Genomic DNA, 22,524 nt, shown 5'->3' with positions numbered 1-22,524 from the left:
TTAATTAATGCCTTTTTCTGACAACTCTTATTTTTCCAGGAAACTACTGCATAGTCACTTGGTCATGAAAGGCCAGAAAGAAACCTACCTGAAGCCTGATGCCACTGCATGTTTTGGAAATTGTTGGGTCGATCATCCATTGAAAACTAAGTTTATCATGTTCCATATTATTTGGTACCAGTGAAATGGATATTCAGTGTGTAGTTCCTTCAAAAGAGACATAGCCAAAGAAAACCAATTCTCTTATTATTCCTGATAGAATTGTGCCACAAGCAGTTATCTGCCACATGTAGACTCTCGGATGTTTTATACACTTGAAATATTCTACCAATTAGATATGAAGTGATTGGGTTTTCTCTCTCACTGTCAGTGGAATAGCCTGCCACAAGCCTGACTCTCCTGCCTCTCACACAAATCTCCACATCGTGATTTATGTTCCTGAACAAATTAGACTTAATTTAAGAGCAAATCATCAGCAACAGGTATAATAATCTTGGCAGAACATTTATTTTAATTAATTGCTTTCTGCCTAACATAGACGGGTGCTGGTGCCATTTACCCTATATGGATTAGTGCTGTCATGTAGGTAATTTTTTTTCTTCTTCTAGAACTTAAGTCTCATCAGTTTTAAATTACAAAGGCATTGGTTTACTTCACATTTAATCATAACAATCTAACTTCTATGGCAATATTTATATAAGAAACTTAAGGAATAAAAGTGGATTTTAACCACTCTGCAGCATTATAGATTCCTGTCCCCTAGACATAGGCCCTGTTGGGTTCCATGGGGGTCAGAGTGTTCCAGGTTAGATGGCTGGAAACACCCTCATCTTCATGAGCTTGGCAGGGGGTTGTGGTGGTGAATACTTGAGTGATTTTAGGACAACTAATTTTTCTTTCCTGTGCAGTTATCAGCTTCACTATTTCTAGTTCAATGAGAGGTGCAAAGAAAAGAAACACTCTATGGAAGTTTACCACTGTAATTGCCCAAGGTATCTTGCAGTGGTGGTAGAAAACACAGCTAAATAGACTCCATCTTCTCAAACATATTAATTAGAAATGATATGATTTTTGTGAAGAAGAGAGACACAGCTAATTCTAAACCCAAGAAGGATTCCCAGGGGCAAGGCAGCATAACTCTAAAATAACTACATAAGCATGAAGCTTAAAATTTTAATTGGGTAAGTCATAAGCTATAAGACTTTAACCCTTAAGCCTTTTACCTTCTTAGATGGTCCTTCATATTCAAATCAGTATTTAATAGTTGCATAGTCATTTTTTTAAACACTATAGGGAAATTTAAGCCTTCCCCACCTGAAGTCTAGTGTTAATTTATCAAATTCTGTATAAATTCAATAATAAGCATAGAAAGTAAAGTGTCTTCCTCATATTGGTAATGAATCAATCTCAGGAGGTGCAGTGGGAATAAACAAATGTAAAAAAAAAGTCTGTATAACAAAACAGCCAATTATGATCAAAACCCTGTTTAGGTTTTTACAATATAAAATAGATGTAGTATTGAAATGACACAAATTTTGAATCATTATTAACTTTATTTGTCACTCTTTATAGACATTGGTCCACTTTCACATAAAAAGTAGGGAGTATCTACTTCCACTTAACAACTTAACATTCTATATAGAACAATTTTGTACCGTAAACCAGAGTAACTTACACAAGGGGGAAAATGACTGAAATCATGCCCCAAGATGTCCCCCAAATGTTTTTGTGTATATGATTACAAGTGTCTTAACTCCACAAAGCTAGTTCCTTCTTAGATTAATGTAGTATGTTTAATATCCACACTTGACCATTCAGATCACCAAACTTTCAGAAGAGATTAAAAAAACAGCTATCATCTGTCAATCAGATGCAATTGAAAATGTGAATGACTGTGTAAGCACATTCATACTTAATAGCTGCTGGAAGTTAAAAACCTTTTCTTGTTTCAGAGATATTTACATTAAGACATTTACAAATGGTTCATAGTATATAACAGCCCAAATGTCACTTTTAACCTGTCCTGTGTAAGGAAGTTAAACATTTCAAATTCAGTGCATTTTCCCAACATAAATAACACAAACTATTCTAAATGTTTTACATTTATTACAGTGCATATTTCCAAATAGTAAATGGAATGAAATTATATTAAATGGTTATATCATCGTATTTAAGCATATTATGGAATCTATATCACACAAGTCAACTCACATCAATACTATATAATTCATTCTAAAAGGACATCACAGGCGCACACAAAAGAGAACAAAATTTGTTTTTTTTTTATAAATTTAAAGTGTACTATCTAAACTACACTAAAAGATTTATTTTAATGAAACAGCCAATTTTCAAACCCTCTTTCTTTCCAAGTTTGGCATAAGGAAAGTTCAATCCATTCGAATCTTCTGGTTTGTCATCCTATAAATGATGCTATCATATCCAGGATCCATGTTCCAAATATTGTAACAGGTGACAATCAGAGTCAAGGCCAAGCCGATCATTATCCAAAGTACCAGGTTGAAAACCACGGAATATTCAAAATTATATTTATATGCAAGGTTATAGGGAGTTGAGGGGTCCTTCTACAATAAAAGAAAATCAAGATGGAAGAATATTAAGTTAGGAAATTACCACAACTTGATAGCTGTGATTCATTTATGTAACAAACATACTAAGTGGCATAAGAGCTACATATACTAGGAACTAAGAAGGAGGCGCCTTCACGGAGAAGACAAACACTCTGTTGGTGGAAGCAGAAAGTGACTCAACTGCTTGAGAAAATTTGGCAATACCAATAAAGTTGACGGTGTGCATATACAGTAATCCAGCCAGTTCAGACCCTAGGGAACACTTGTGTATGTGTACAGAGACATGTACAAGGATGTCTATCAACAGAATGGGTAACTGGCACATCCATGCAATGGAACACACAGCAGTACAATGACCTCAACTACTCTATGAGCACGCGTGCCTCTTAAATACTGAGCCTTTGCTCAGAGAAAGAACACAGCATGATTCCAAACAACACTGTTTAAGCCTAAATGAAGTGAAAGTGTTAGTCACTCAGTTGTATCTAACTCTGCGACCCCATGGACTGTAGCCCACCTGGCTCCTCTGTCCATGAGATTTCCCAGGCAGGAAGACTGGAGTGGGTTGCCATTTCCTTCTCCAGGGGATCTTCCTGACCCAGGTCTCCTGCATTGCAGGCAGATTCTTTACCATCTGAGCTATCAGGGAAGTCCTTAAGGATAATACATCTGTATTAAAACTGTAAAGAAAAGCCAAGGAATGGTTAACATAATATTCGAGAGAGCAGTTTCCTCTAGGTGCGGAAGGTACAGGAGTAAGACAAGTGGGAGCTTCAAAGGAACAGGTATCACCTTCAGCTTTAGAGTGTTACATATTAAAAATTCTTTAACTAGTATTACATGTTACATACTTTTGTATTCTGTGTGTGGAGGGTGTATCCTGCCAGGGAGATTTTACATTCATTTCTGCTGGATGGGGGCCACCCCTCTTACCAGCTTAGGTCCAGGGTTTGTGTTAATTTCTTGGCCTGAGGCTTCCCTAGGAGACATTCCGCCACCCCCAACACATACCCTGCCTGCACAGCACCAGAGTGCCCTTTCTGTCTCCCTTTGCTGGTGTGTGCGTGCTCATGTCACTCCAGTCGTGTCTGACTCTGTGCGACCGTATGGACTGTAGCCTGCCAGGTTCCTCTGTCCATGGGATTCTCCAGGTAAGAATACAGGAGTGGGTTGCCATGCCCTCCTCCAGGGGATCTTCCTGACCCATGGTTTGAACCAGTGTCTTTTACGTCTCCTGCATTGGCAGGCAGGTTCTTTACCACTACCGCCACCTGGAAGACCCTCTTTGCTGGTAGGTAGGCTGTTTTCTAATCTACCCTCTCATTGTGGGCATGGCCCTTTTGGCATCCCAGCTACACAAGGAAGTCTCAGTTCCAACTCACGACAAAGAGCCAATCCCTTGGTAATCCAACTGGCAATGTCCTCAGGATAGCCTGATTATTACACAGTTCTCCAGTTCCCCTTACTTTCTTGAGAGTTAACTATGCACTCAAAAGGGTAATTGTTTTTATTAATTGGCCATTATCTAGACGCTCTGTCGTGTGAAAATTTTTCAGTTTGTCTAGCCTGGTGTGCTATTTTAAACAGAGGTTCTCCCACTCCTATTTAGGATGAAACAATCTCAAACCAGCCATGTCCAGACTCTCTTGAACACACACTACCTTTGAGCATCTCACTCTTCAGTCCCACGGGGCCCAAAGGAGAGTGTCCATAAAAGACTGGGGATCTGACTGCTCTGAGAGATAAAGCCAACTATAAATAATGTTCTTGGCCACACGATGCTTCGGCTGTGTGCATATACACTTGTTTTACTAGGGCTGGCACTCTTGCCTATGATCCTCTAAATGCTTAAAAATCAAAGTAAGATCCAGGCCCAAAATTTGGAGAATTATAGAGAGAGTACGTAGCAGGAAAATGAGAGCCTATACCACAAAGACAATGAGCCTCTGAGAAAAGCAGATTCCATAAGTTGAGAGCACCACACTCCTCCTGCACGTTAATGTCTGACATTTCCTTGTAATACCTGTATTTGAATTATCTCACCAGATCCGACAGATTTGCTTTTATCCCTAACAAAGTACATTATCTGATTACAACCCCAAAGAACTGAGCATCACTTACAAAACACAATACCTCCGTGAATAAAAAACCTATGTTTTAATCATTTTCAGATTTACTGATTGCTCATGCATACTGCCCACAGGTGATACAAGATTTGGTGAGTTTTTTAAGAGTTCATTTTACAATTTTAAAGCGTGATCCAAAAACGTACTTACCACTTGTTTTGTCTCAAGAATATTCCTCGTCTTCCTCACAAGGGATGTGTCAAATGATCTGACAGTCACTAACTCTACCACTGCATTCCCACCATAGAGATTGTACATGTCATCTGCAAACTGAAGCGTTATCAGCATTAGTAAGAATCTCAATACACATACTTATTGAAATTTTTGTAAAGCTTCGGTGCACCTACAAGAACACACACAATTACCTATTGCCTCATGAAATGCAGTCTTAAAATAGGCAAGTCTTAAAGGTTTTGATTATGTTAAAATATTCAGAAAACTGTTAAGATTCAGCTCAAATACTCAGAATAAGAAAGTCACTGAATTTGTTGGCGTATAAATTGGGAGCAGGGAAATGGAAAAGGAAATCTTTCTAAGTGGTCTCTGGTTAATCACACCTACAAAGGTTTTAACTGAAGCCTCACTGAAGGGCTGCAGGTGAATAACTTCAAGGGCAGAGGAAAAGTAGCATTTACTAGTATCTATTACATGTCTGGTGCTGTGCCAAGTGGTGTTCTTTGATTATTTCATAGCATTTAATGGGGACAGCGTTTCAGGGAAGATGAAAGTCCTGGCAATGGACGGTGGTACAGTTGCACAACAATGTGAATGTTTTTAGTGCCACAGAACTGTACACTTACAAATAATTAAATGGCAAATTTTTACGCTAGCTATATTTTACCGTGATGAAAAAAGTACTGTACTAGAGTTATCAATCATTTCCTATGCTGCCTCTGCCAGCTTTAGAAAGAGATGATCTCTGGTGGTCCAGTGGTTAAGATTCAGCTCACTGCCAGGGCCCACGTTCAATCTCTGGTGGGGGAACTAAGATCCTGCAAGCTGTGCTGCACAGCTCAAAGAAGGAAAGACACACTGACATCCCACTACATACCTGTGACCTACCTACTCCATCCTCAGCCCTCAAAGAAGGTGAGTAAAAGACTTCAATCAGTAGTATTTCACTAAGCAGATTTTCCCATTAGGAAGTGAAAAGTTAAATGGTCATACTCTTAACTGCTCACACCCCACTGATGATTTACCTTTTGCAGAGCATCAATAAGGATCTTAGAGGCATCTCTAAATTGTTCAGAGTCTTCCCCATAGTGTTTCCCAATTTCATCCAGGCCTGCTAGCTCCAGGGAGTATAAATCAGGAGAATGATCCTTGGCTAAATGCTTATGTCGAGACAACTTAGGAGAACAAACAAAAGGAAGTGGATAAAGTAATGTCAAACACAGGCAGTTGGAGTTTTATACCTAAAAGGTGTAACAGGGGCACCCCAGTGTACCACAGTATGGGCTTCCCAGGTTGCTCAGTGGTGAAGATCCACCTGCCAATGCAAGAGATGTGGGTTCGACCCCTGGGTGGGGAAGATCCCCAGGAGGAGGAAATGGCAGCCCACTCCAGTATTCTTGCCTGGAGAGTCCCGTGGACAGAGGAGCTTGGTGGGCTACAGTCCATGGGGTCACAAAGAGTCAGACACGACTCAAGTGACTGAGCATGCATACACATACCACTATATACAAAGTCTGAGAGGGTGGCAAATGGAACCGGTTAAAATGGGAGTTTCTGAAATTCAACACAGATTTAAGTTTTTAGAAGCAATTATAATAAAAACTTGTTTTAAAATTTCTAAAAAACCTCAGATATGGGCCAGGGTATGAGAGAACAGGTGGCTGGACCAGTCTGATCCTAGAGACAGATGAGCCCATCAGTGCTCACCTCCCACTCACCAGCACTACACTTCCACACTCCCCAAACCAACCCCACTGAAAGTTTGGGCAACAACTGTAGAAGACAGCACACAGGTTAAGTTTTTCTATCTCATCATAGGATTAAAAAGAAAAAAAAAAACCCATTCACCCCCCCCCCATCCCCCCAAAAAGAACATACTACACGCATTTTTATTCCCTTCCTGACTTGGTTGACAGCACTGTTAGTCAAAACTGTATTTTCTATTGAGGTCTATTTTAGACCCAAAGATAAAGATACAGTAATTAAGTCTTAATATCTGAGAAGAAATCAACAGGTCAGGACTACAGCCAGGGGAGGCCTTACTCCTAGGCCTGTGTACTTGGAATCTCTCTCCTAGAAGTAAAAATGCAGAGTAATGTGTTAACATTAGATGAGTTCAAAATCCCCACCACCACCACTAATTTCTCAACTTCCATGGACTCATAAATCTAAGGCATATGTAAACTTTTTGATTGGTTTCATTACCATTCAAGGCATCTCTAGAAATGTCTTCTGAAGCCAGAATAAATGGAACTGACAAATGAGAGCAGCCTACTTACCAAACTTGAAATATCACGTAGCACTTGCAGTTCAGAAAGAAAAAGGAGATCAACCTGCAGAGAGCAGGAAGAAATGAGCATTATCTTAAATATGCACCCAAGATCTGCATTTGTCAGCTAGCAAGTAAGGCACAGGAAGTTACAGACATTAAACACGTGAGTGAATTTATGCAACTGTCCTCCATTTGCTAGGTTCATTTCAATTGAAAATGCTCATACAATAGCACTTCCTAACAAAATGGTGATAAGTTATTCTCCAGCACAGCGACTACCTCTCAATAACTTCTTTTTTGATAAAGCCATGATAAAGCATCCAAACTCCAAAGTGGTTTTCCCTCAGGGCATCAGAATATTCTGGTGCACTGCAATGAGGTCTTGCCAACAGCCTCATTTGCTCACATCCCTTGAAGAATAAAAGGTGGTAGTCCTGGTCATCCAGAGTAGGTGAAGGGAGGCTACCACAAAGGTGGCATGCCATGTGGTTAAGAGGGTGCATAAACAGGTGAATAGGTGGTGAAGCTGACATACAGGAGTCAAAGGAAGGGTAGCACCCTACACTGGACAGTTGAGAATGAATAGAAAAATGAGGCAACACACCAGAAGAGGCAGTGAATAACAGCTCCCGCATTACCAGATCTACCCAGTTCCACCCACTACCAAAGCAGTTACTGTGATTTCTGGCCTGTCAGGATTAACTGGTGGCAACCCTTGCACTAGTATGTCATACTGTTTACTATAGCTCAGCTCACAAAGAGAGTCAGTTCATGAGAATCACTTTTTAAAAATTACACTAAAGGAAAAAAAAGAATCTACTCCAGCAGGAAGCTTGTAAAACTTTTCATTTTCTAAAATTTCAGGTTTGCTCTAAAGTCAGAGGCATGAGAAATTAGTAATATTCACTTATTCATTCAATGACTACACTACTTACTTCATTGTTCCTACTCAGAGAATTGAGGGGAAGTGAAGTGAGAACAGAGTTTTCTTGAAATAGTCGATTGCGGAGCTGTCTGAGCGTTACTGAGAGATCTTCAAAAACTGAGTTTGCCTTCCCCACCATGTACACTCTCTGGAAGAAGAATCCAAAATTGTATTACATTCTGTAGATTAATTCCAATATACCAAGGTCTATCAGCATTCTTCATAGAATTTGTTTTAAATTTTCATTAAATAATGAGAGCTATTTTTCAAAGCATTTAAAACAAAAACTATCACAACTTACTTCCTCACTGGGAGCCAACTGCAAAACCACAGGAGTTTCTTCAGAAAATAAGGAGTGAATGGAATTTGCCACACTGTCAAGACTAAAAGGAACCGCCTGAAATTTAAGAGTGAGACCTTAATTATTATCTGAATCCAAGTAGAAAGAAAAATCATTTAAATAGCATTAAAAAGGGAGCCTTAAAAAAAAGTACCAGCATTTTCTATGGAAATTTAAAAGACCCAAATCATATCCAAATACAAAGAACCTGTTTGAGGATACTGAAGATTAAACAGCCCCCTAGTGGGCCAATGAGTTTGTGTCTCCAAATTGCCTAAATAAAAAATTGCAAAATTAAGGACAAAACACTATCGTGTACAAAGCATCACTTTCAGGTGGTCATGCGTGTGCTCAGCCCCTCAGTCAAGTCCAACTCTTTGTGACCCCCATGGACTGTAGTCCACCAGGCTCCTCTGTCCATGGAATTCTCCAGGCAAGAATACTGGAGTGGGTTGCCATTTCCTCCTCCAGGGGATTCTCCTGACCCAGGGATCAAATCCATGTCTCTGGCATCTCCTGCACTGGCAGGCAGGTTCAGTTGGTCATTCAGGTATTTTTTAGCAGGAACACATTTGGTTTCTAGATTGATAAAATGTGCCACAATGAATGTATACTCTATAATAACATTAACTTGCATTTAAGAGGTGAAGGGAATTTGAAGACTTGAATTTGATTGAAAGAAACAGACCTCATTTTTCATTTCAAAACTTTAAAAAACTTCATTTCAAAACTTTAAGGGATGGGAGGGAGGTTCAAGAGGGAGGGGACATACATCTATCTATGGTTAATTCATGTTGATGTAGAAACCAACACAACATTGTAAAGCAATTATTCTCCAATTAAAAATAAATAATTTAAAAATAATTTTTAAAAAAGGAAAAAATGTGTAATAAGGTGTAGGGTTTAGTCTTCGGATAGACTGAAGATTCTTAGGCAAGAGACAAAGTATGTCACAAGGAATTTGAATGTGAAATTTATCTTGGGACCACATGGTATTAATAAACTGAAATTGGCAATTGTGATAAAATGTACTTTTCCCCCTGAATTTCTTGTTACAGTGTAACATACATATATGGCGCTTCCCAGGTGGCTCAGTGCTAAAGAATCTGCCTACCAATGTAGGAGACACAGGGTCTGATCCCTGGGTTGGGAAGATTCCCCTGGAGAAAAAAATGGTAGCCCACTCCAGTATTCTTGCCTAGAAAATTCCCATGGACAGAGCAGACTTGTGGGCTACAGTCCCATGGGGTCACAAAGAGTTGGACACAACTGATCACGCACGCACACAACATACATATAATATGGTGCATACATCTTGGCTTAACAGTTCAGGGAATATTTATAAATGGATATTCATATAGCCCCACCAGATCAAAATAAAACATCAGCACCCTACAAGCCTCTCTACCCACTCCCTCCACCCCTAAGGGTAATCAAAATTCTGACTTCTACTCCAATAGACCTGTTTCTGCCCCCACATTATTTTTTAAAAGAGATAATGGTAATTTTTTCCCTCAAAAATATTTTATTCTTATCATTATTAAAACAAGCAATATAGTAGCAATGCTTTTGTTTTAATGGAGATTTCTCAGGGCGATTTTTTCCAGTAGTTTCTTTTACTATTAAAAGGTTCATGTTTATAAGTAGCACGTTAATGTGGGCCAGGCAGAAATAAATGTGTTTAGTAACTGTGAAAAGAAATTAATTTTTTTCTTACTCAGTGCATATCAACTCTTCCCCAGATTCTCTTAAAATAAGTTAATGATTAACTGAAGAAGGGGAAGAGAGTCCCAACTTGCAAAAGCATCCTTTTTATAAGCATCCCGAGTCAGCCACAAACGTGCTCCTTTTGCAATCCCACAGTCAACTTCCTTGGGCTTTGGAAGGAATATGAGAACACATAACACGATTCCCCAGCCTCATTTCACCTCAGTGGCATTCATGGCAGCAAAGTTGAAGATTAAAGGTGATATGTCCCTAGCAATCAAACTGAAGAAGGTACTGAGTCAGGTGAACGCCAAACTGGGAAGGAAGAAGGGATACAGACACGCTAAACTGGAAAAGGAAAAAAAGCTCATGCTTAAAACTATATAATAAGGATACGCACATGTTTGTCCCAGAGAAAATAGAAATTCTGTATCTACAGGACTTGAAACTAATGATAACAGCTAGCTAATCAAATAGAAGCTTCAGTAAGTGAAATTCTAAAGCTTTTGTTTGTTTGTTTTGGGATGGATTTTTTCCCTTCGAGGCAGTCAGTCAAGGTTAAGCAGTAACATGAGCTCTTTTCACAGTTTCTACTCATGTAAAATGAGGCTACTCTTTTTAAAATGTTTAATTTCAGATTGTAAGCTAATGAAAATCTGAAGGGCATTTTGGATTTTTAATGTATTTTTTAAAAGAGATCTTCTACAGTGATTTTCACAAAAATCACACACAGCAAGCTACTTAATAATCTTTGTGAGGACTAAGAAAAATGTTTTAATACACCTTTCATTTTTATTGTTCCCTCCCATTTACTCTGAAATTCTTCTGGTTTCTTTAGCTCACTAATTTGCAATCTTTGAAATTATGTAACATGTGCATTTAAGGTTATAAATTCCCTTCTTACCACTTTAGCTGCACCCCACAATTTTAAAAATATATAGTACATTTTCAGTTCCAAATAATTTCAAAATCACTGCTGTAGTTTTCTCAACCCATGAATTATTATTTTTTAAATAAAAATGTATAATTAAAAAGTGGAGATCATGTACTTAGTTATTGCCAGAAGTATATGCACCATCTACCTCTTCTGAAGGAAAGTATTGTAAAGTAATTAACCTCCAATTAAAATAAATAAATTTATATTTTAAAAAACCAGTGAAAGAAAATGGAGTACGCACTGAAAAACAACCCATGAATTATTTAGGACTGTGTCTGTTCCAGTATCTTTTCTTATTGACTTAAAAAAAATTTTATACACATGCCACTTAAGAGACCAGTAGTTCTATACGATTTTTTATGAAAATAAGTTTGCCCGTTTCCTATTCCTCTGAGGTACTCACTTTCTTTCCTCCATCTTTTTTCTTCCTCACTTCGTTAATTTTTTTCAGTTTTATTGAGATAACTGACATACATCACTGTATAAGTTTAAGGTGGATGACATAATCATCGTGAAATTATTACCACAGTAATAGTTACCATCATCATACAGATACAAAAAAGAGAGGAAACAAAAAAGAAAAATTTTTTTTCCTTGTAATGAGAACTTAGAATTTACTCTTTCGACAGCTTTCATATGTATCATACAGCAGTGTTAACTACACTCATCATGCTGACATTACATCCTTTGTACCGACTTGTAGCATTCACTTTCAAATCCTTTGTTTCCTTTTCTTTTTACCACCATCTCTAAATAACGTGTTTATATTGCTACATCTTGATTTTTCAATTTTAGGCGTTACCTATTCACTGTCCATTATAGAAGATGAGGATTTAGCTCTCCCACAAAACCAACCAGAGCCCTGTCTCCTTACAGGCAGTTTCTCTCTCTGCACCTTTCCAATACTTATATCATATATCATTTTATTATGTCTACTTAAACAGTATTCTCAGCCTGGCTTCATACTGTGCAATTACTGCTTTTCCCTTCTTGCACTTCTAATCCCCAATGGCAATGATGACGAATCTGCTACCATTTTACTCTCGTTCCTGTCACGACAGTATCTTTTCTCTCTGGTAAGACTGTCAGTGTCCTTGATGGGTCTTCAGTTTCACTCATATTTAGGTGTTGATTTGACTTTAGCCTACCTCAGTTCAGCTCAGTTCAGTTGCTCAGTCGTGTCCGACTCCTTGCAACCCCATGAATCGCAGCATGCCAGGCTGCCCTGTCCATCACCAACTCCCGGAGTTCACTCAGATTCACGTCCATCGAGTCAGTGATGCCATCCAGCCATCTCATCCTGTTGTCCCCTTCTCCTCTTGCCCCCAATCCCTCCCAGCATCAGAGTCTTTTCCAATGAGTCAACTCTTCGCATGAGGTGGCCAAAGTACTGGAGTTTCAGCTTTAGCATCATTCCTTCCAAAGAAATCCCAGGGCTGATCTCCTGCAGAATGGACTGGTTGGATCTCCTTACAGTCCAAGGGACTCTCAAGAGTCTTCTCCAACACCACAGTTCAGAAACATCAATTCTTCGGCGCTCAGCCTTCTTCACAGTCCAACTCTCACATCCATACATGACCACAGGAAAAACCATAGCCTTGACTAGACGTACCTTAGTTGGCAAAGTAATGTCTGTTTTTGAATATGCTGTCTAGGTTGGTCATAACTTTTCTTCCAAGGAGTAAGCGTCTTTTAATTTCATGGCTGCAATCACCATCTGCAGTGATTTTGGAGCCCCCCAAAAATAAAGTCTGACATTGTTTCCACTGTTTCCCATCTATTTCCCATGAAGTGATGGGACTGGATGCCATGATCTTTGTTTTCTGAATGTTGAGCGTTAAGCCAACTTTTTCACTCTCCACTTTCACTTTCATCAAGAGGCTTTTGAGTTCCTCTTCACTTTCTGCCATAAGGGTGGTGTCATCTGCATATCTGAGGTTATTGATATTTCTCCCAGCAATCTTGATTCCAGCTTGTGTTTCTTCCAGTCCAGCATTTCTCATGATGTACTCTGCATATAAGTTCAATAAGCAGGGTGACAATATACAGCCTTGACGTACTCCTTTTCCTATGTGGAACCAGTCTGTTGTTCCATGTCCAGTTCTAACTGTTGCTTCCTGACCTGCATACAGATTTCTCAAGAGGCAGGTCAGGTGGTCTGTATTCCCATCTCTTTCAGAATTTTCCACAGTTTGTTGTGGTCCACACAGTCAAAGGCTTTGGCATAGTCAATAAAGCAGAAATAGATGTTTTCTGGAACTCTCTTGCTTTTTCCATGATCCAGCGGATGTTGGCAATTTGATCTCTGGTTCCTCTGCCTTTTCTGAAACCAGCTTGAACATGTGGAAGTTCACGGTTCACTTATTGCTGAAGCCTGGCTTGGAGAATTTTGAGCATTACTTTACTAGCATGTGAGATGAGTGCAATTGTGCAGTAGTTTGAGCATTCTTTGGCATTGCCTTTCTTTGGGATTGGAATGAAAACTGACCTTTTCCAGTCCTGTGGCCACTGCTGAGTTTTCCAAATTTGCTGGCATATTGAGTGCAGCACTTTCACAGCATCATCTTTCAGGATTTGAAATAGCTCAACTGGAATTCCATCACCTCCACTAGCTTTGTTCGTAGTGATGCTTTCTAAGGCCCACTTGACTTCACATTCCAGGATGTCTGGCTCTAGGTGAGTGATCACACCATTGTGATTATCTGGGTCGTGAAGATCTTTTTTATACAGTTCTTCTGTGTATTCTTGCCACCTCTTCTTAATATCTTCTGTTTCTGTTAGGGCCATACCATCTGTCCTTTATCGAGCCCATCTTTGCATGAAATGTTCCTTTGGTATCTCTAATTTTCTTGAAGAGATCTCTAGTCTTTCCCATTCTGTTCTTTTCCTCTATTTCTTTGCATTGATCGCTGAAGAAGGCTTTCTTAATCTCTTCTTGCTATTCTTTGGAACTCTGCATTCAGATGCTTATATCCTTCCTTTTCTCCTTTGTTTTTCGCCTCTCTTCTTTTCACAGCTATTTGTAAGGCCTCCTCAGACAGCCATTTTGCTTTTATGCATTTCTTTTCCATGGGGATGGTCTTGATCCCTGTCTCCTGTACAATGTCATGAACCTCATTCCATATTTCATCAGGCACTCTATCTATCAGATCTAGGCCCTTAAATCTATTTCTCACTTCCACTGTATAATCATAAGGGATTTGATTTAGGTCATACCTGAATTGTCTAGCGGTTTTCCCTACTTTCTTCAATTTCAGTCTGAATTTGGCAATAAGGAGTTCATGATCTGAGCCACAGTCAGCTCCTGGTCTTGGTTTTGTTGCTCTAAACCCAAGGACTCATACCTTGTGTTTGTTTCTATCATTTGCAGTCATTTTTTAAAGGTATCATTTTGTTTTTTCCAGATTTAACTACATTGTGGTAAGAGAAGGTGGTTTATATGATACTGATAGTATCGATTGAGCTTTGCCTTGTGGCCTAGTACATGGTCATTTTTTTGGTAAACATGTCATGTGCTTGGAGATACTGTATACTAGACCACAGGAAAAGTCTGAAAAAAAAACCCCTCCCAAATCAGCATCATATATACCAGTGTTATAATGCAATGAAATTAGAAACTGAATAATTAAAAATTATCCTGAAAGAACCCACATGTTACAACACTCCTAAATAACTCATGGGTAAAGATGGTATGGGGAGGGAGGGGGGTTCAGGATTCGGAACATGTGTACACCCATGGCAGATTCAAGTTGATGTATGGCAAAACCAATACAATATTGTAAAGTAAAAAATAAATTAAAAAAAAATAAAACAAAACCAAAAAAAAAGAAAAAAAAAGAAATCAACATAAATTACAAAATATTTTTAAGTGGAAATGAAAAGTACCACATCTCAAAAATAACTTAACTACCTCTAGTTTCTAGCCGTTTAACTTTCTCACAATTTTAATATATGTATGTATTTTCAAGTCTCTTTTTGAGACTGGTTTATTATCTGTAGTTCTAAGGGGATGAATTTTGTTTGTTGGACCTGCTGACTTCCTCATGGCATTTTTTTCCCCTCAAGTGTTTGGTAAATTCAACTCTTCAATTCTTTTTTTTTTTTTTTCACCAAAACAGCCCTGGATTATGGACATATCTGTGTGGGGTGGATTGTGTGAATTTGAAGCAGCTAACTGCACAGTGTAAGCCCATAGTTCAGATTTCTCATAGGGGGCTCTTTGGGTTCCACAGCTAAGGGTGGCAAGCCAGCTCCTCTGTGGTAGCCCTGGGGCAGCTAGGGGTTCCTTTCAAGAACAAGACAGCATTTTTATAGCTCCTGGCTTTCTGTAAGGAACACAATTTCACCTGCAGCTCCTGCTCATCACTGTGGCTTCTATATTTTCTATTCATATCTGGCACCTGTGTGTATCCCTTTCTTGCTTTCAATTTTAGTTACACATGTAAAGATGTTTGCTGACTTCCATATGCTTACAGGAGAAGGAGGGCCTTTCACAACAGTTCAGTCAGCCATATTGCCTGAAAAGCCAGCAAAGGAATAAGTGAGCCAGCAAAACTGCGCCCAATCTTTTCCTTACCAAAAGAAATGATAAAATTCTGAAGGGAAGGTGATGAAATAATGTCCGAGATGTCAACAGGCTATACCCTCAATTGGTTTCTCTTTTTCAATCCTCTGACTATTCTCAGAGCGGAGCAATTTCTTGACCTCTTACCTTAGAAAGTACTCTCATGCATAGCTAGCAGCCAAATTTCAATCAATTTGCAACCATCATATAATTTAAAAAAAAAAACGAAACTGCATTTTACTTATCAGGGCATTAAAAGAAAGACGAGTACTTAGAACACAATTCATGACAGCTGACAAGACAAAATTTTAAACGCATCCCTTTAATTCTTTAGAGTAAATACTCACATTCTCCAAAGGGTACGAAATGACACTGCCTGGGGGTAGAGCAAGCTTGTCCACTCCTTTCACCATCACCATAACAGTAGCCCGAGGACGGTGGAATAGGTTCCCTACTGCAAGGCCTGGCCAAGAAAGGTCCTGCACATTGAAAAGCATGAAACTGTGCTTAATTATCAGTTCAGGAAACCACTTCCCCAGTAACATCTGACAAGCAGAATTAAGGGGTTCTGGGATGATACCAGCAATGAAAACTCATAGGGACAGCAAACATCTTATTTAAGGCAATAGCTGCAATCTCCTAACTAAGGATGCTGAGTTCTACCTTCTTCACTTTAACTGCTACAGACTTGAAACAGTAAAGTCTAATAATAAGTCATCTCAACCCTTCTATGGAAAAAAGCAGGCAAGTGAACAAAATGTAGGTACTTTCCAAATTCCAGATGATGAAATACTTTCTCCTCCATGTAACTGTGGATATTTTCTTCCCTCACAACATCCTTTGCCCTTATCTACTACAATATCATGTTTTTCTTTCACAGTGACACAGCAAGACTACAACAGTCTCTGTAGACTAAGCGCACAAATTCCTGCTGAAAGTGACTTGTAGTTTATTAATAACTACTTCTAAAGGTTATTTTGACAGCCATTTGTAGTCAAAATTAAGCTTGTAAAGAACAAGGTACAAATTTCATACTTAAACATAAACAACCAGTCACGTTCATGCAAGGAGCTCCACCCAGAGGCCCAACCTAGAGGCAGTTCCTATGCACAGCTTCTGGTTTCAAGGGCACTCAGGACCTAGGAAGACTATTCCTCTGAGTGACTGATGTCGTCTACAGTTCACCTCAAAAGCATCAAACCTTAAAGTGGGAGGAGACAGGGAGATAGAACAAACTCCATCTCCTTTCTTCCAGCCCTGGGCTTGAAGCTCTCTCATGTTGACTGGACCTAGGCCCTCTCTGCAACAATCACACGTCAGCAGTTGGTTACTACAACAGGTTATGACTACTGACTACGTTATTTTCCTAAACTCAGGTAAGATGCATATACATTGCATCATTCATAATAAATTGCAATGGGCTGAATGGTTGTGTCCCCTCAAAACTCATGCTGAAATCCTAACCCCCCAATGTGATGGTATTAGGAGGAGGGGCCTGAGGGAGGGAACTAGGTCATGAGGATGGAATCCTTATAAATGAGATTAGACCCCTTATAAAGGGGACTCCACAGGGCTCTCTCTATCACATACAATAAGAAGTTGGCACTCTGCAACCTGGAGAGGACCTTCACCATGCTGGCACCCTGATCTTGGACTTCCAGCCCCTAGAACTGGAAGAAATAAGTGTTGTTGTTTATAAAACACATAGTCTGTGGTACTTTGTAATGGCAGCCTAAACTAAGACACAAATCTATCACATGTACTGCAGAAAATCAATAAATTTATATATCCTATTAACAGTAGGACAGATACATTCTCTAATATAACAAAGGACTTCACTACTATGAATAAACGATTACATGGTTAATGTTTTATAATGATTTGCTTTCATAACCAGGCTTGGAACACTTACCTAAAATCTCCCTGACTACAAATAAATTTTTTACTTTTATAATCTGTACCTATGTTTGCCTGCTGCTTTCTTGGGCTATTAACATAAATCAACAAAAATGCTTTCAGAAGCAGCTCCAGATATTTTTAAAAAATACACATACCTCTTTCACAGAGAAGCCCATGGACAATGCAGCCACGTCTGGGATTCGCTCTCCTGGAATAGGCCAATTTCCATTCCGGAAAACAACAGACCCTGGTGATCTTAATATACTGAATTCGTTCCCTAAGACACCTGAAAAGAAAACAGATTAATAATCAGCATCACAAAATCGGTGCAACCATACTGAAAAATTTTAAATACATACTTTCCCATTCTCCACTGACTTAGCATACTAAATGTTGAATGGACAAAATGCTGAATCCTAAACATCAATAAATTCTTTTACAAAGTATACTGCAAGGATTTAAGTCCATACCTTCTGCTATAACAAAGCTACAGCAATGAAACAGGATTCTCATAATGATGTAGATGCCTTCCTGCAGATGGCCCCTAAACAGGGGCATGTGACAATTTGGCAAGAATTAGAAATCAGTTGCATTTCTCCAGATTTTCAAGAACAAAAATCAAAACCCTGACCCCAACTAGAAAGGAAGAAAATAAACTTGAAATCTCTAAGTTATTTCTACCACCAATTCTCTCTTCAAAATGCAAATTCAAAAAATTTCTAGTATATCACTCTGAAATTTCAGCCTGTTAGTCTATCTTAGGATAGATCCCAGCTTTCCTTATGTCCCACAGGCAAATGGGGGGTGGTACACATTACCAGTTAGAAGGTGTAATACTTCAGACTGTAGAAACAAAATCCAGGACATAGTATTTCCAACGGACATATTAAGAGGCCGAGAAAAGGTAGACTCCTATACCAAGAAACTGCTGCTTCATGCAGGCATCGCCACAATACCTGAAAGGTCACCCATCCTCTATCTGAACACGACTAGTGAACGCAGACGCCACCTCAACTTGCAAACCCTACAGTTGCCAGTAATCATCTCCATAGTCCCAACATTCGAATCCTTTACAAAGTGTAAGATGTTGGCTTCCCAACTTGGAACAGACCCTGTACCAGAAGTTAGGTGGCTGTATGGTTGGGGGCATAAAAAGCCGGCCCTGTACAATACGAGTCCCATGAGGGCAGGGGTTTGGGTTTGTCTTCTTCACACAGTAGCCCCAGGGTTGAGAACAGCGCCTGGCACACTGGTGCTCCATAAATACTTGCTGAGGGAGTGAATGAATGAAGCTACATCTTGCACCAGCCCTCTTCCCTCTCAGCTGGCTCTTTTATTTGAGCACACAAAAATACTTGTAGGGTGCTCCCATTCTAAAATCCAAACCACAGAAACTCTCCTTTGGTCCTACCAGCTCCCTCCTGCCTCTGCTTCCCTTCAGATGAACCACCTTGGAAGAGCAGTCAGCCACCACCTGGCTCCTCTGCTTCTTTATCTCCTATATGCTACCTAATCCACAGCTTCTGACCCCACCATGCCACCGAAATGACTCACCAAATCCCAGAGACAGTTTGCAACCCTCAATTTATGTAACTTCCCAAAGCGGCTGATTCTGGCAACTCTGTCCTTGAAACTCCTGCCCTGGTCTCCCTAAGCCTGGCCCCTGGTTTTCCTCCCAGTCCTTCTGGCTGCCTTTCTCCTCAGTTTCTTCCCCTTTCCCTCCTTTAAAGCAGTGACATGCAAACTTTTTAGATTTCAACCCTTCCAGTACGAAGCTTGAAAGTATTCCCAATATACATATGTCTACTTAAAAACCATACATTCGCAAACTATAATGTAACAATGGATTCATAACATATTACGAAGCACACAAAATCAAGCACACTCCACTTTGGAGATCTGCAGCTCCATTCTTAACCCGCACTGCTTCCTGTTCGACGCTGGCTTCCCCCTGCCTGAACCCATCTACTCCCTAAGGCTCCAAACACCACAAACACACTCATGGTTCCCAGATTCTTATTTTCAGCCTACATTTCCCTTTAAGCCTTCTGCCTAGATATCCAGCAGTCTGCTGAGCATTTCCTTCCAAGTTCCATGTTCAGAACTGGAACACACACGCCCCCTGTATTCTCTGTATGAAAGGATGACGCCACCTTCCACCCAGCTGCTTGAATTAATCATCTTTAAACCCTTCCTCAGCACCACAGCTCATCAACCTCTGAGTTCTGTCCATCTTTTCTTCTTACCTCCCGATCCCTTTCCCCTCCATGTCCAGGGCCCTCCTCAGGCCCTCCTGAGGCTAGACAGAACAGGCCTCCTTATGACCGGTCATGCCACTCTCTGATCCAGTCTTCCCAGCACCTTTTCAAACTAGAGATCTGAACGTTCACCCTTCAGCTCAACCACCTTCTCAGTGCCCAGAGCCTCTGAAACAAAATCCAAAACATAACACCCAAGGCACTTCTCCACCCTTCCTATGGAATCTCTGCAACTTTAACTCCTATGTTTCAGCTCCACCAAACTCTTTGCTCTTTTGCTCTCTTGCTCTCATATCTCTGTGCTTTTACACATACTGTTCTGTCAAAAAAAGCCTTTTCTTCCCACCCCAACCATTCACACATTTACATGTGAGGCACCTGGCCTAAGGAAACTTCCCCCAGCCTCCCCAATCTGGGCTAGAGGTTAAGAATCCTTCCCTTTGGGAACGCCCACCATACTGTGCTGTCATCTCTAAATGAAGATGAAATCATCATATAAAAAACTAAACAGGTCCTACCTCTGAAGTATCACGGACCAAATCGAATCGTTCTTTAACATGACACCCCCTTCACATTCCATGCGTTCACCCTTGGCCTTTCCCCTCCAAACTAACCATCTGAATTTTTTTTCCCCAAATACTCCTCATGACCTGGTATTCACTTCTAATTCACTTCTACTCTCTCCCGGGTTTGGTATCGCCATTTTAAATGACATATTTTTTGCTCAAATAGAGAAGTCAGATCTCTTAAAAGATGTTTTCCATTAAGTCACATTTAGTCACTGTGGAAAACAGTAATTTAACCTCATCTGACAAGACCACAGCAGTGAAGAAGCTGACAGGATCAGATTCTTGGTCTGTATGAACTAGACTTTTCTCGTTAGGAAAGCAGGTTCAAACCATGTACAGAAGCAATTATTTGCCTCAGACCAAAACTTAACAAACCCCCGCCAAACCTCAATGATCACAAGAAGATCAAGTATAACATTAAAACATGAATTTCAGCAAGATGTTCAGTTAAATCACAGTATCAAAGGGAACATCTTTACATTTCCAAAACCAAGTTTAAAAAATTAAATTCTCCTGAAGTACTCAACTAGACAGATCAGAATGACCTTGCCAGAGCCAGAGACGAAAGGAACAATACAACTCTAAAATTCTACGGTCATGAAAATAAGCCAACTATCATCAACACAATACTGGGCACCTCCAGGGATGGAGAAGAACTGTAGACTTCAAAAACATCAAAGGTCTATATCTCCATGTAAAATTAAACCACCATTCCCAAAGTGAAGTGTCTCAGCACTTCACAGAGGAGCAGCACAAGCCATCTACAGATTTTTAACTTATAGGTTTTAAATTGGCACACTGGGGAACAGGGACCCATTCCTCCACAAACTGCTCTCCATGTGGCCTCATGTTCTCCACTCTCTGTGCCCCTAGTTCCAGCACCCATCATTCCCACACCTGCACCACAACAGGTACAATAGGAAAGCCCCATGCTTTGGAGTCCACTGATCTGGGTTCAATTCCAGGTTTGCTGGTTACCACTTGTGTGCTGTGGGGTAATTTATCTAGGCTTGACCACTCTCCTAAGGACTGATGCAAAATTAAGTACATGATACACGGTAAGAGGCCAAATAGGAGCTGACTGGCATTCCCCTTGCTGAATATTGGGGAACCCATATTCACTGAGAAAGCTACCATTTGACATGTGACCCCAAGAACGTGACTCATGTCTTAGTTTCCAAATCCTTAAAATTGGGGACTACTGCAAACTTTATGGAGAGGTACTTGGAATTCTCCTTGAGAAAGTAATCACACAAAAACAATTACTAATACTCCACTTTCAACTTTAGTATCCTGAAACCGTGGGGAGGGGGAGGGGGGATTTCACCAATTACTGATGACAACTGCTAGAAATGAAGACACCAAAAAATGCCAAGAAAAGCAGCAGCTAAGGGCAGCTGGGACATCGGCCTCTTCGCAAAGGGCTGCAGTTCATCAGCTGATTGAGAAATGCATCCCAGTCCTCCGAAGCACCTCGCAAGGCGGAAGAGGCCGGAGTGAGACAGTTGGACGCGCCCTTCTCGAAGAGGCGGAAGGTGGAGGCCGGTTCAGGTGCCCCGACGCAACCCAGCCCCGCCCCGCCCGGCCCAGTCCTCGCAAGCCCGCCAGGCCCCGCCGCCACAGGCTGGCCCAGAGAGAAGACCGAGAGAGAGGCGGCTGGGGCGAGGCCACGGCCGGCTGCCCGCACTGCGGCACCCGCCCCACTGCCGCCCACCCTTGGCTGCCCGCGACCCCCGAGCCCAGGGGCCCTCGGAGCTCCCTCGCGGAGCGCGCCCCGCCCGCTCCCGGGTCCTCACCCGCCACCGAGAAGGACAGGAACACGACGAGCACAGCCATGGTCCCGCGGCGGCTGCAGCAGCGCAGGGCGACACTGAACTGGCCAGCAGGACGCTACGACCAGCGCAGCACGAGGGGGTGACGAGCTCGGGCTCGCCCCGACTCCCAGAGCCCGCCCTGCCGTCTCCTCCCGCTGGGACGGTCGCCGCCTTCTCCACCAATCCCTAGCTACGCCGCGGTCTGCGGGAGAGACGTAGCTTGGGAAACGTCAGCGTGAGGGAAGGAGCCTAACATGATGGATGGAAGGCCCAGCCAATGTCAGGCAACGATCGCCGAGTCGGGCAGTCCCTCCCCCGGCCCGTGACGAAGGGTCATGAGATGGAGGGTAG

The 22,524-nt window shown here is 40.9% G+C and overlaps 2 protein-coding genes across 4 annotated transcripts in view; one reads left to right on the top strand and one right to left on the bottom strand.

The window, feature by feature from the left end:
* CXHXorf38 (chromosome X CXorf38 homolog) overlaps nucleotides 1-2,583 on the top strand; it is an 87,404-nt gene extending 84,821 nt beyond the window's left edge. The window contains exon 7 of the mRNA XM_042241926.2: nucleotides 40-2,583. The gene's annotated coding sequence lies outside the window, so the exon portion shown is untranslated. The remainder of the gene's footprint in view (nucleotides 1-39) is intronic.
* Nucleotides 1-22,302, bottom strand: part of ATP6AP2 (ATPase H+ transporting accessory protein 2) — a 46,877-nt gene extending 24,575 nt beyond the window's left edge. For 2 of the 3 annotated variants that reach the window (XR_009598740.1, XM_027962776.3), the window contains exons 1-9: nucleotides 22,156-22,302; nucleotides 17,688-17,818; nucleotides 15,981-16,112; nucleotides 8,387-8,482; nucleotides 8,096-8,233; nucleotides 7,168-7,221; nucleotides 5,914-6,063; nucleotides 4,865-4,984; nucleotides 89-207 (exon numbers count right to left, since the gene is read on the bottom strand). Coding sequence is in view for 2 of the 3 variants with exons in the window: in XM_027962776.3 (XP_027818577.1) it covers nucleotides 133-207; nucleotides 4,865-4,984; nucleotides 5,914-6,063; nucleotides 7,168-7,221; nucleotides 8,096-8,233; nucleotides 8,387-8,482; nucleotides 15,981-16,112; nucleotides 17,688-17,818; nucleotides 22,156-22,195 (936 nt within the window). In the remaining variant the exon portion in view is untranslated. Of the gene's footprint in view, nucleotides 1-88; nucleotides 208-1,533; nucleotides 2,583-4,864; nucleotides 4,985-5,913; nucleotides 6,064-7,167; nucleotides 7,222-8,095; nucleotides 8,234-8,386; nucleotides 8,483-15,980; nucleotides 16,113-17,687; nucleotides 17,819-22,155 lie in introns of those variants that run through there. The other variant, XM_027962775.2, reaches the window with a different exon arrangement.
* Nucleotides 22,303-22,524: the final 222 nt, after the last annotated feature.

Source organism: Ovis aries, chromosome X (genome assembly GCF_016772045.2).
Source record: "Ovis aries strain OAR_USU_Benz2616 breed Rambouillet chromosome X, ARS-UI_Ramb_v3.0, whole genome shotgun sequence".
NCBI classification, from domain to species: domain Eukaryota; kingdom Metazoa; phylum Chordata; class Mammalia; order Artiodactyla; family Bovidae; genus Ovis; species Ovis aries.
This window is presented reverse-complemented; position numbering and strand designations above follow the sequence as displayed.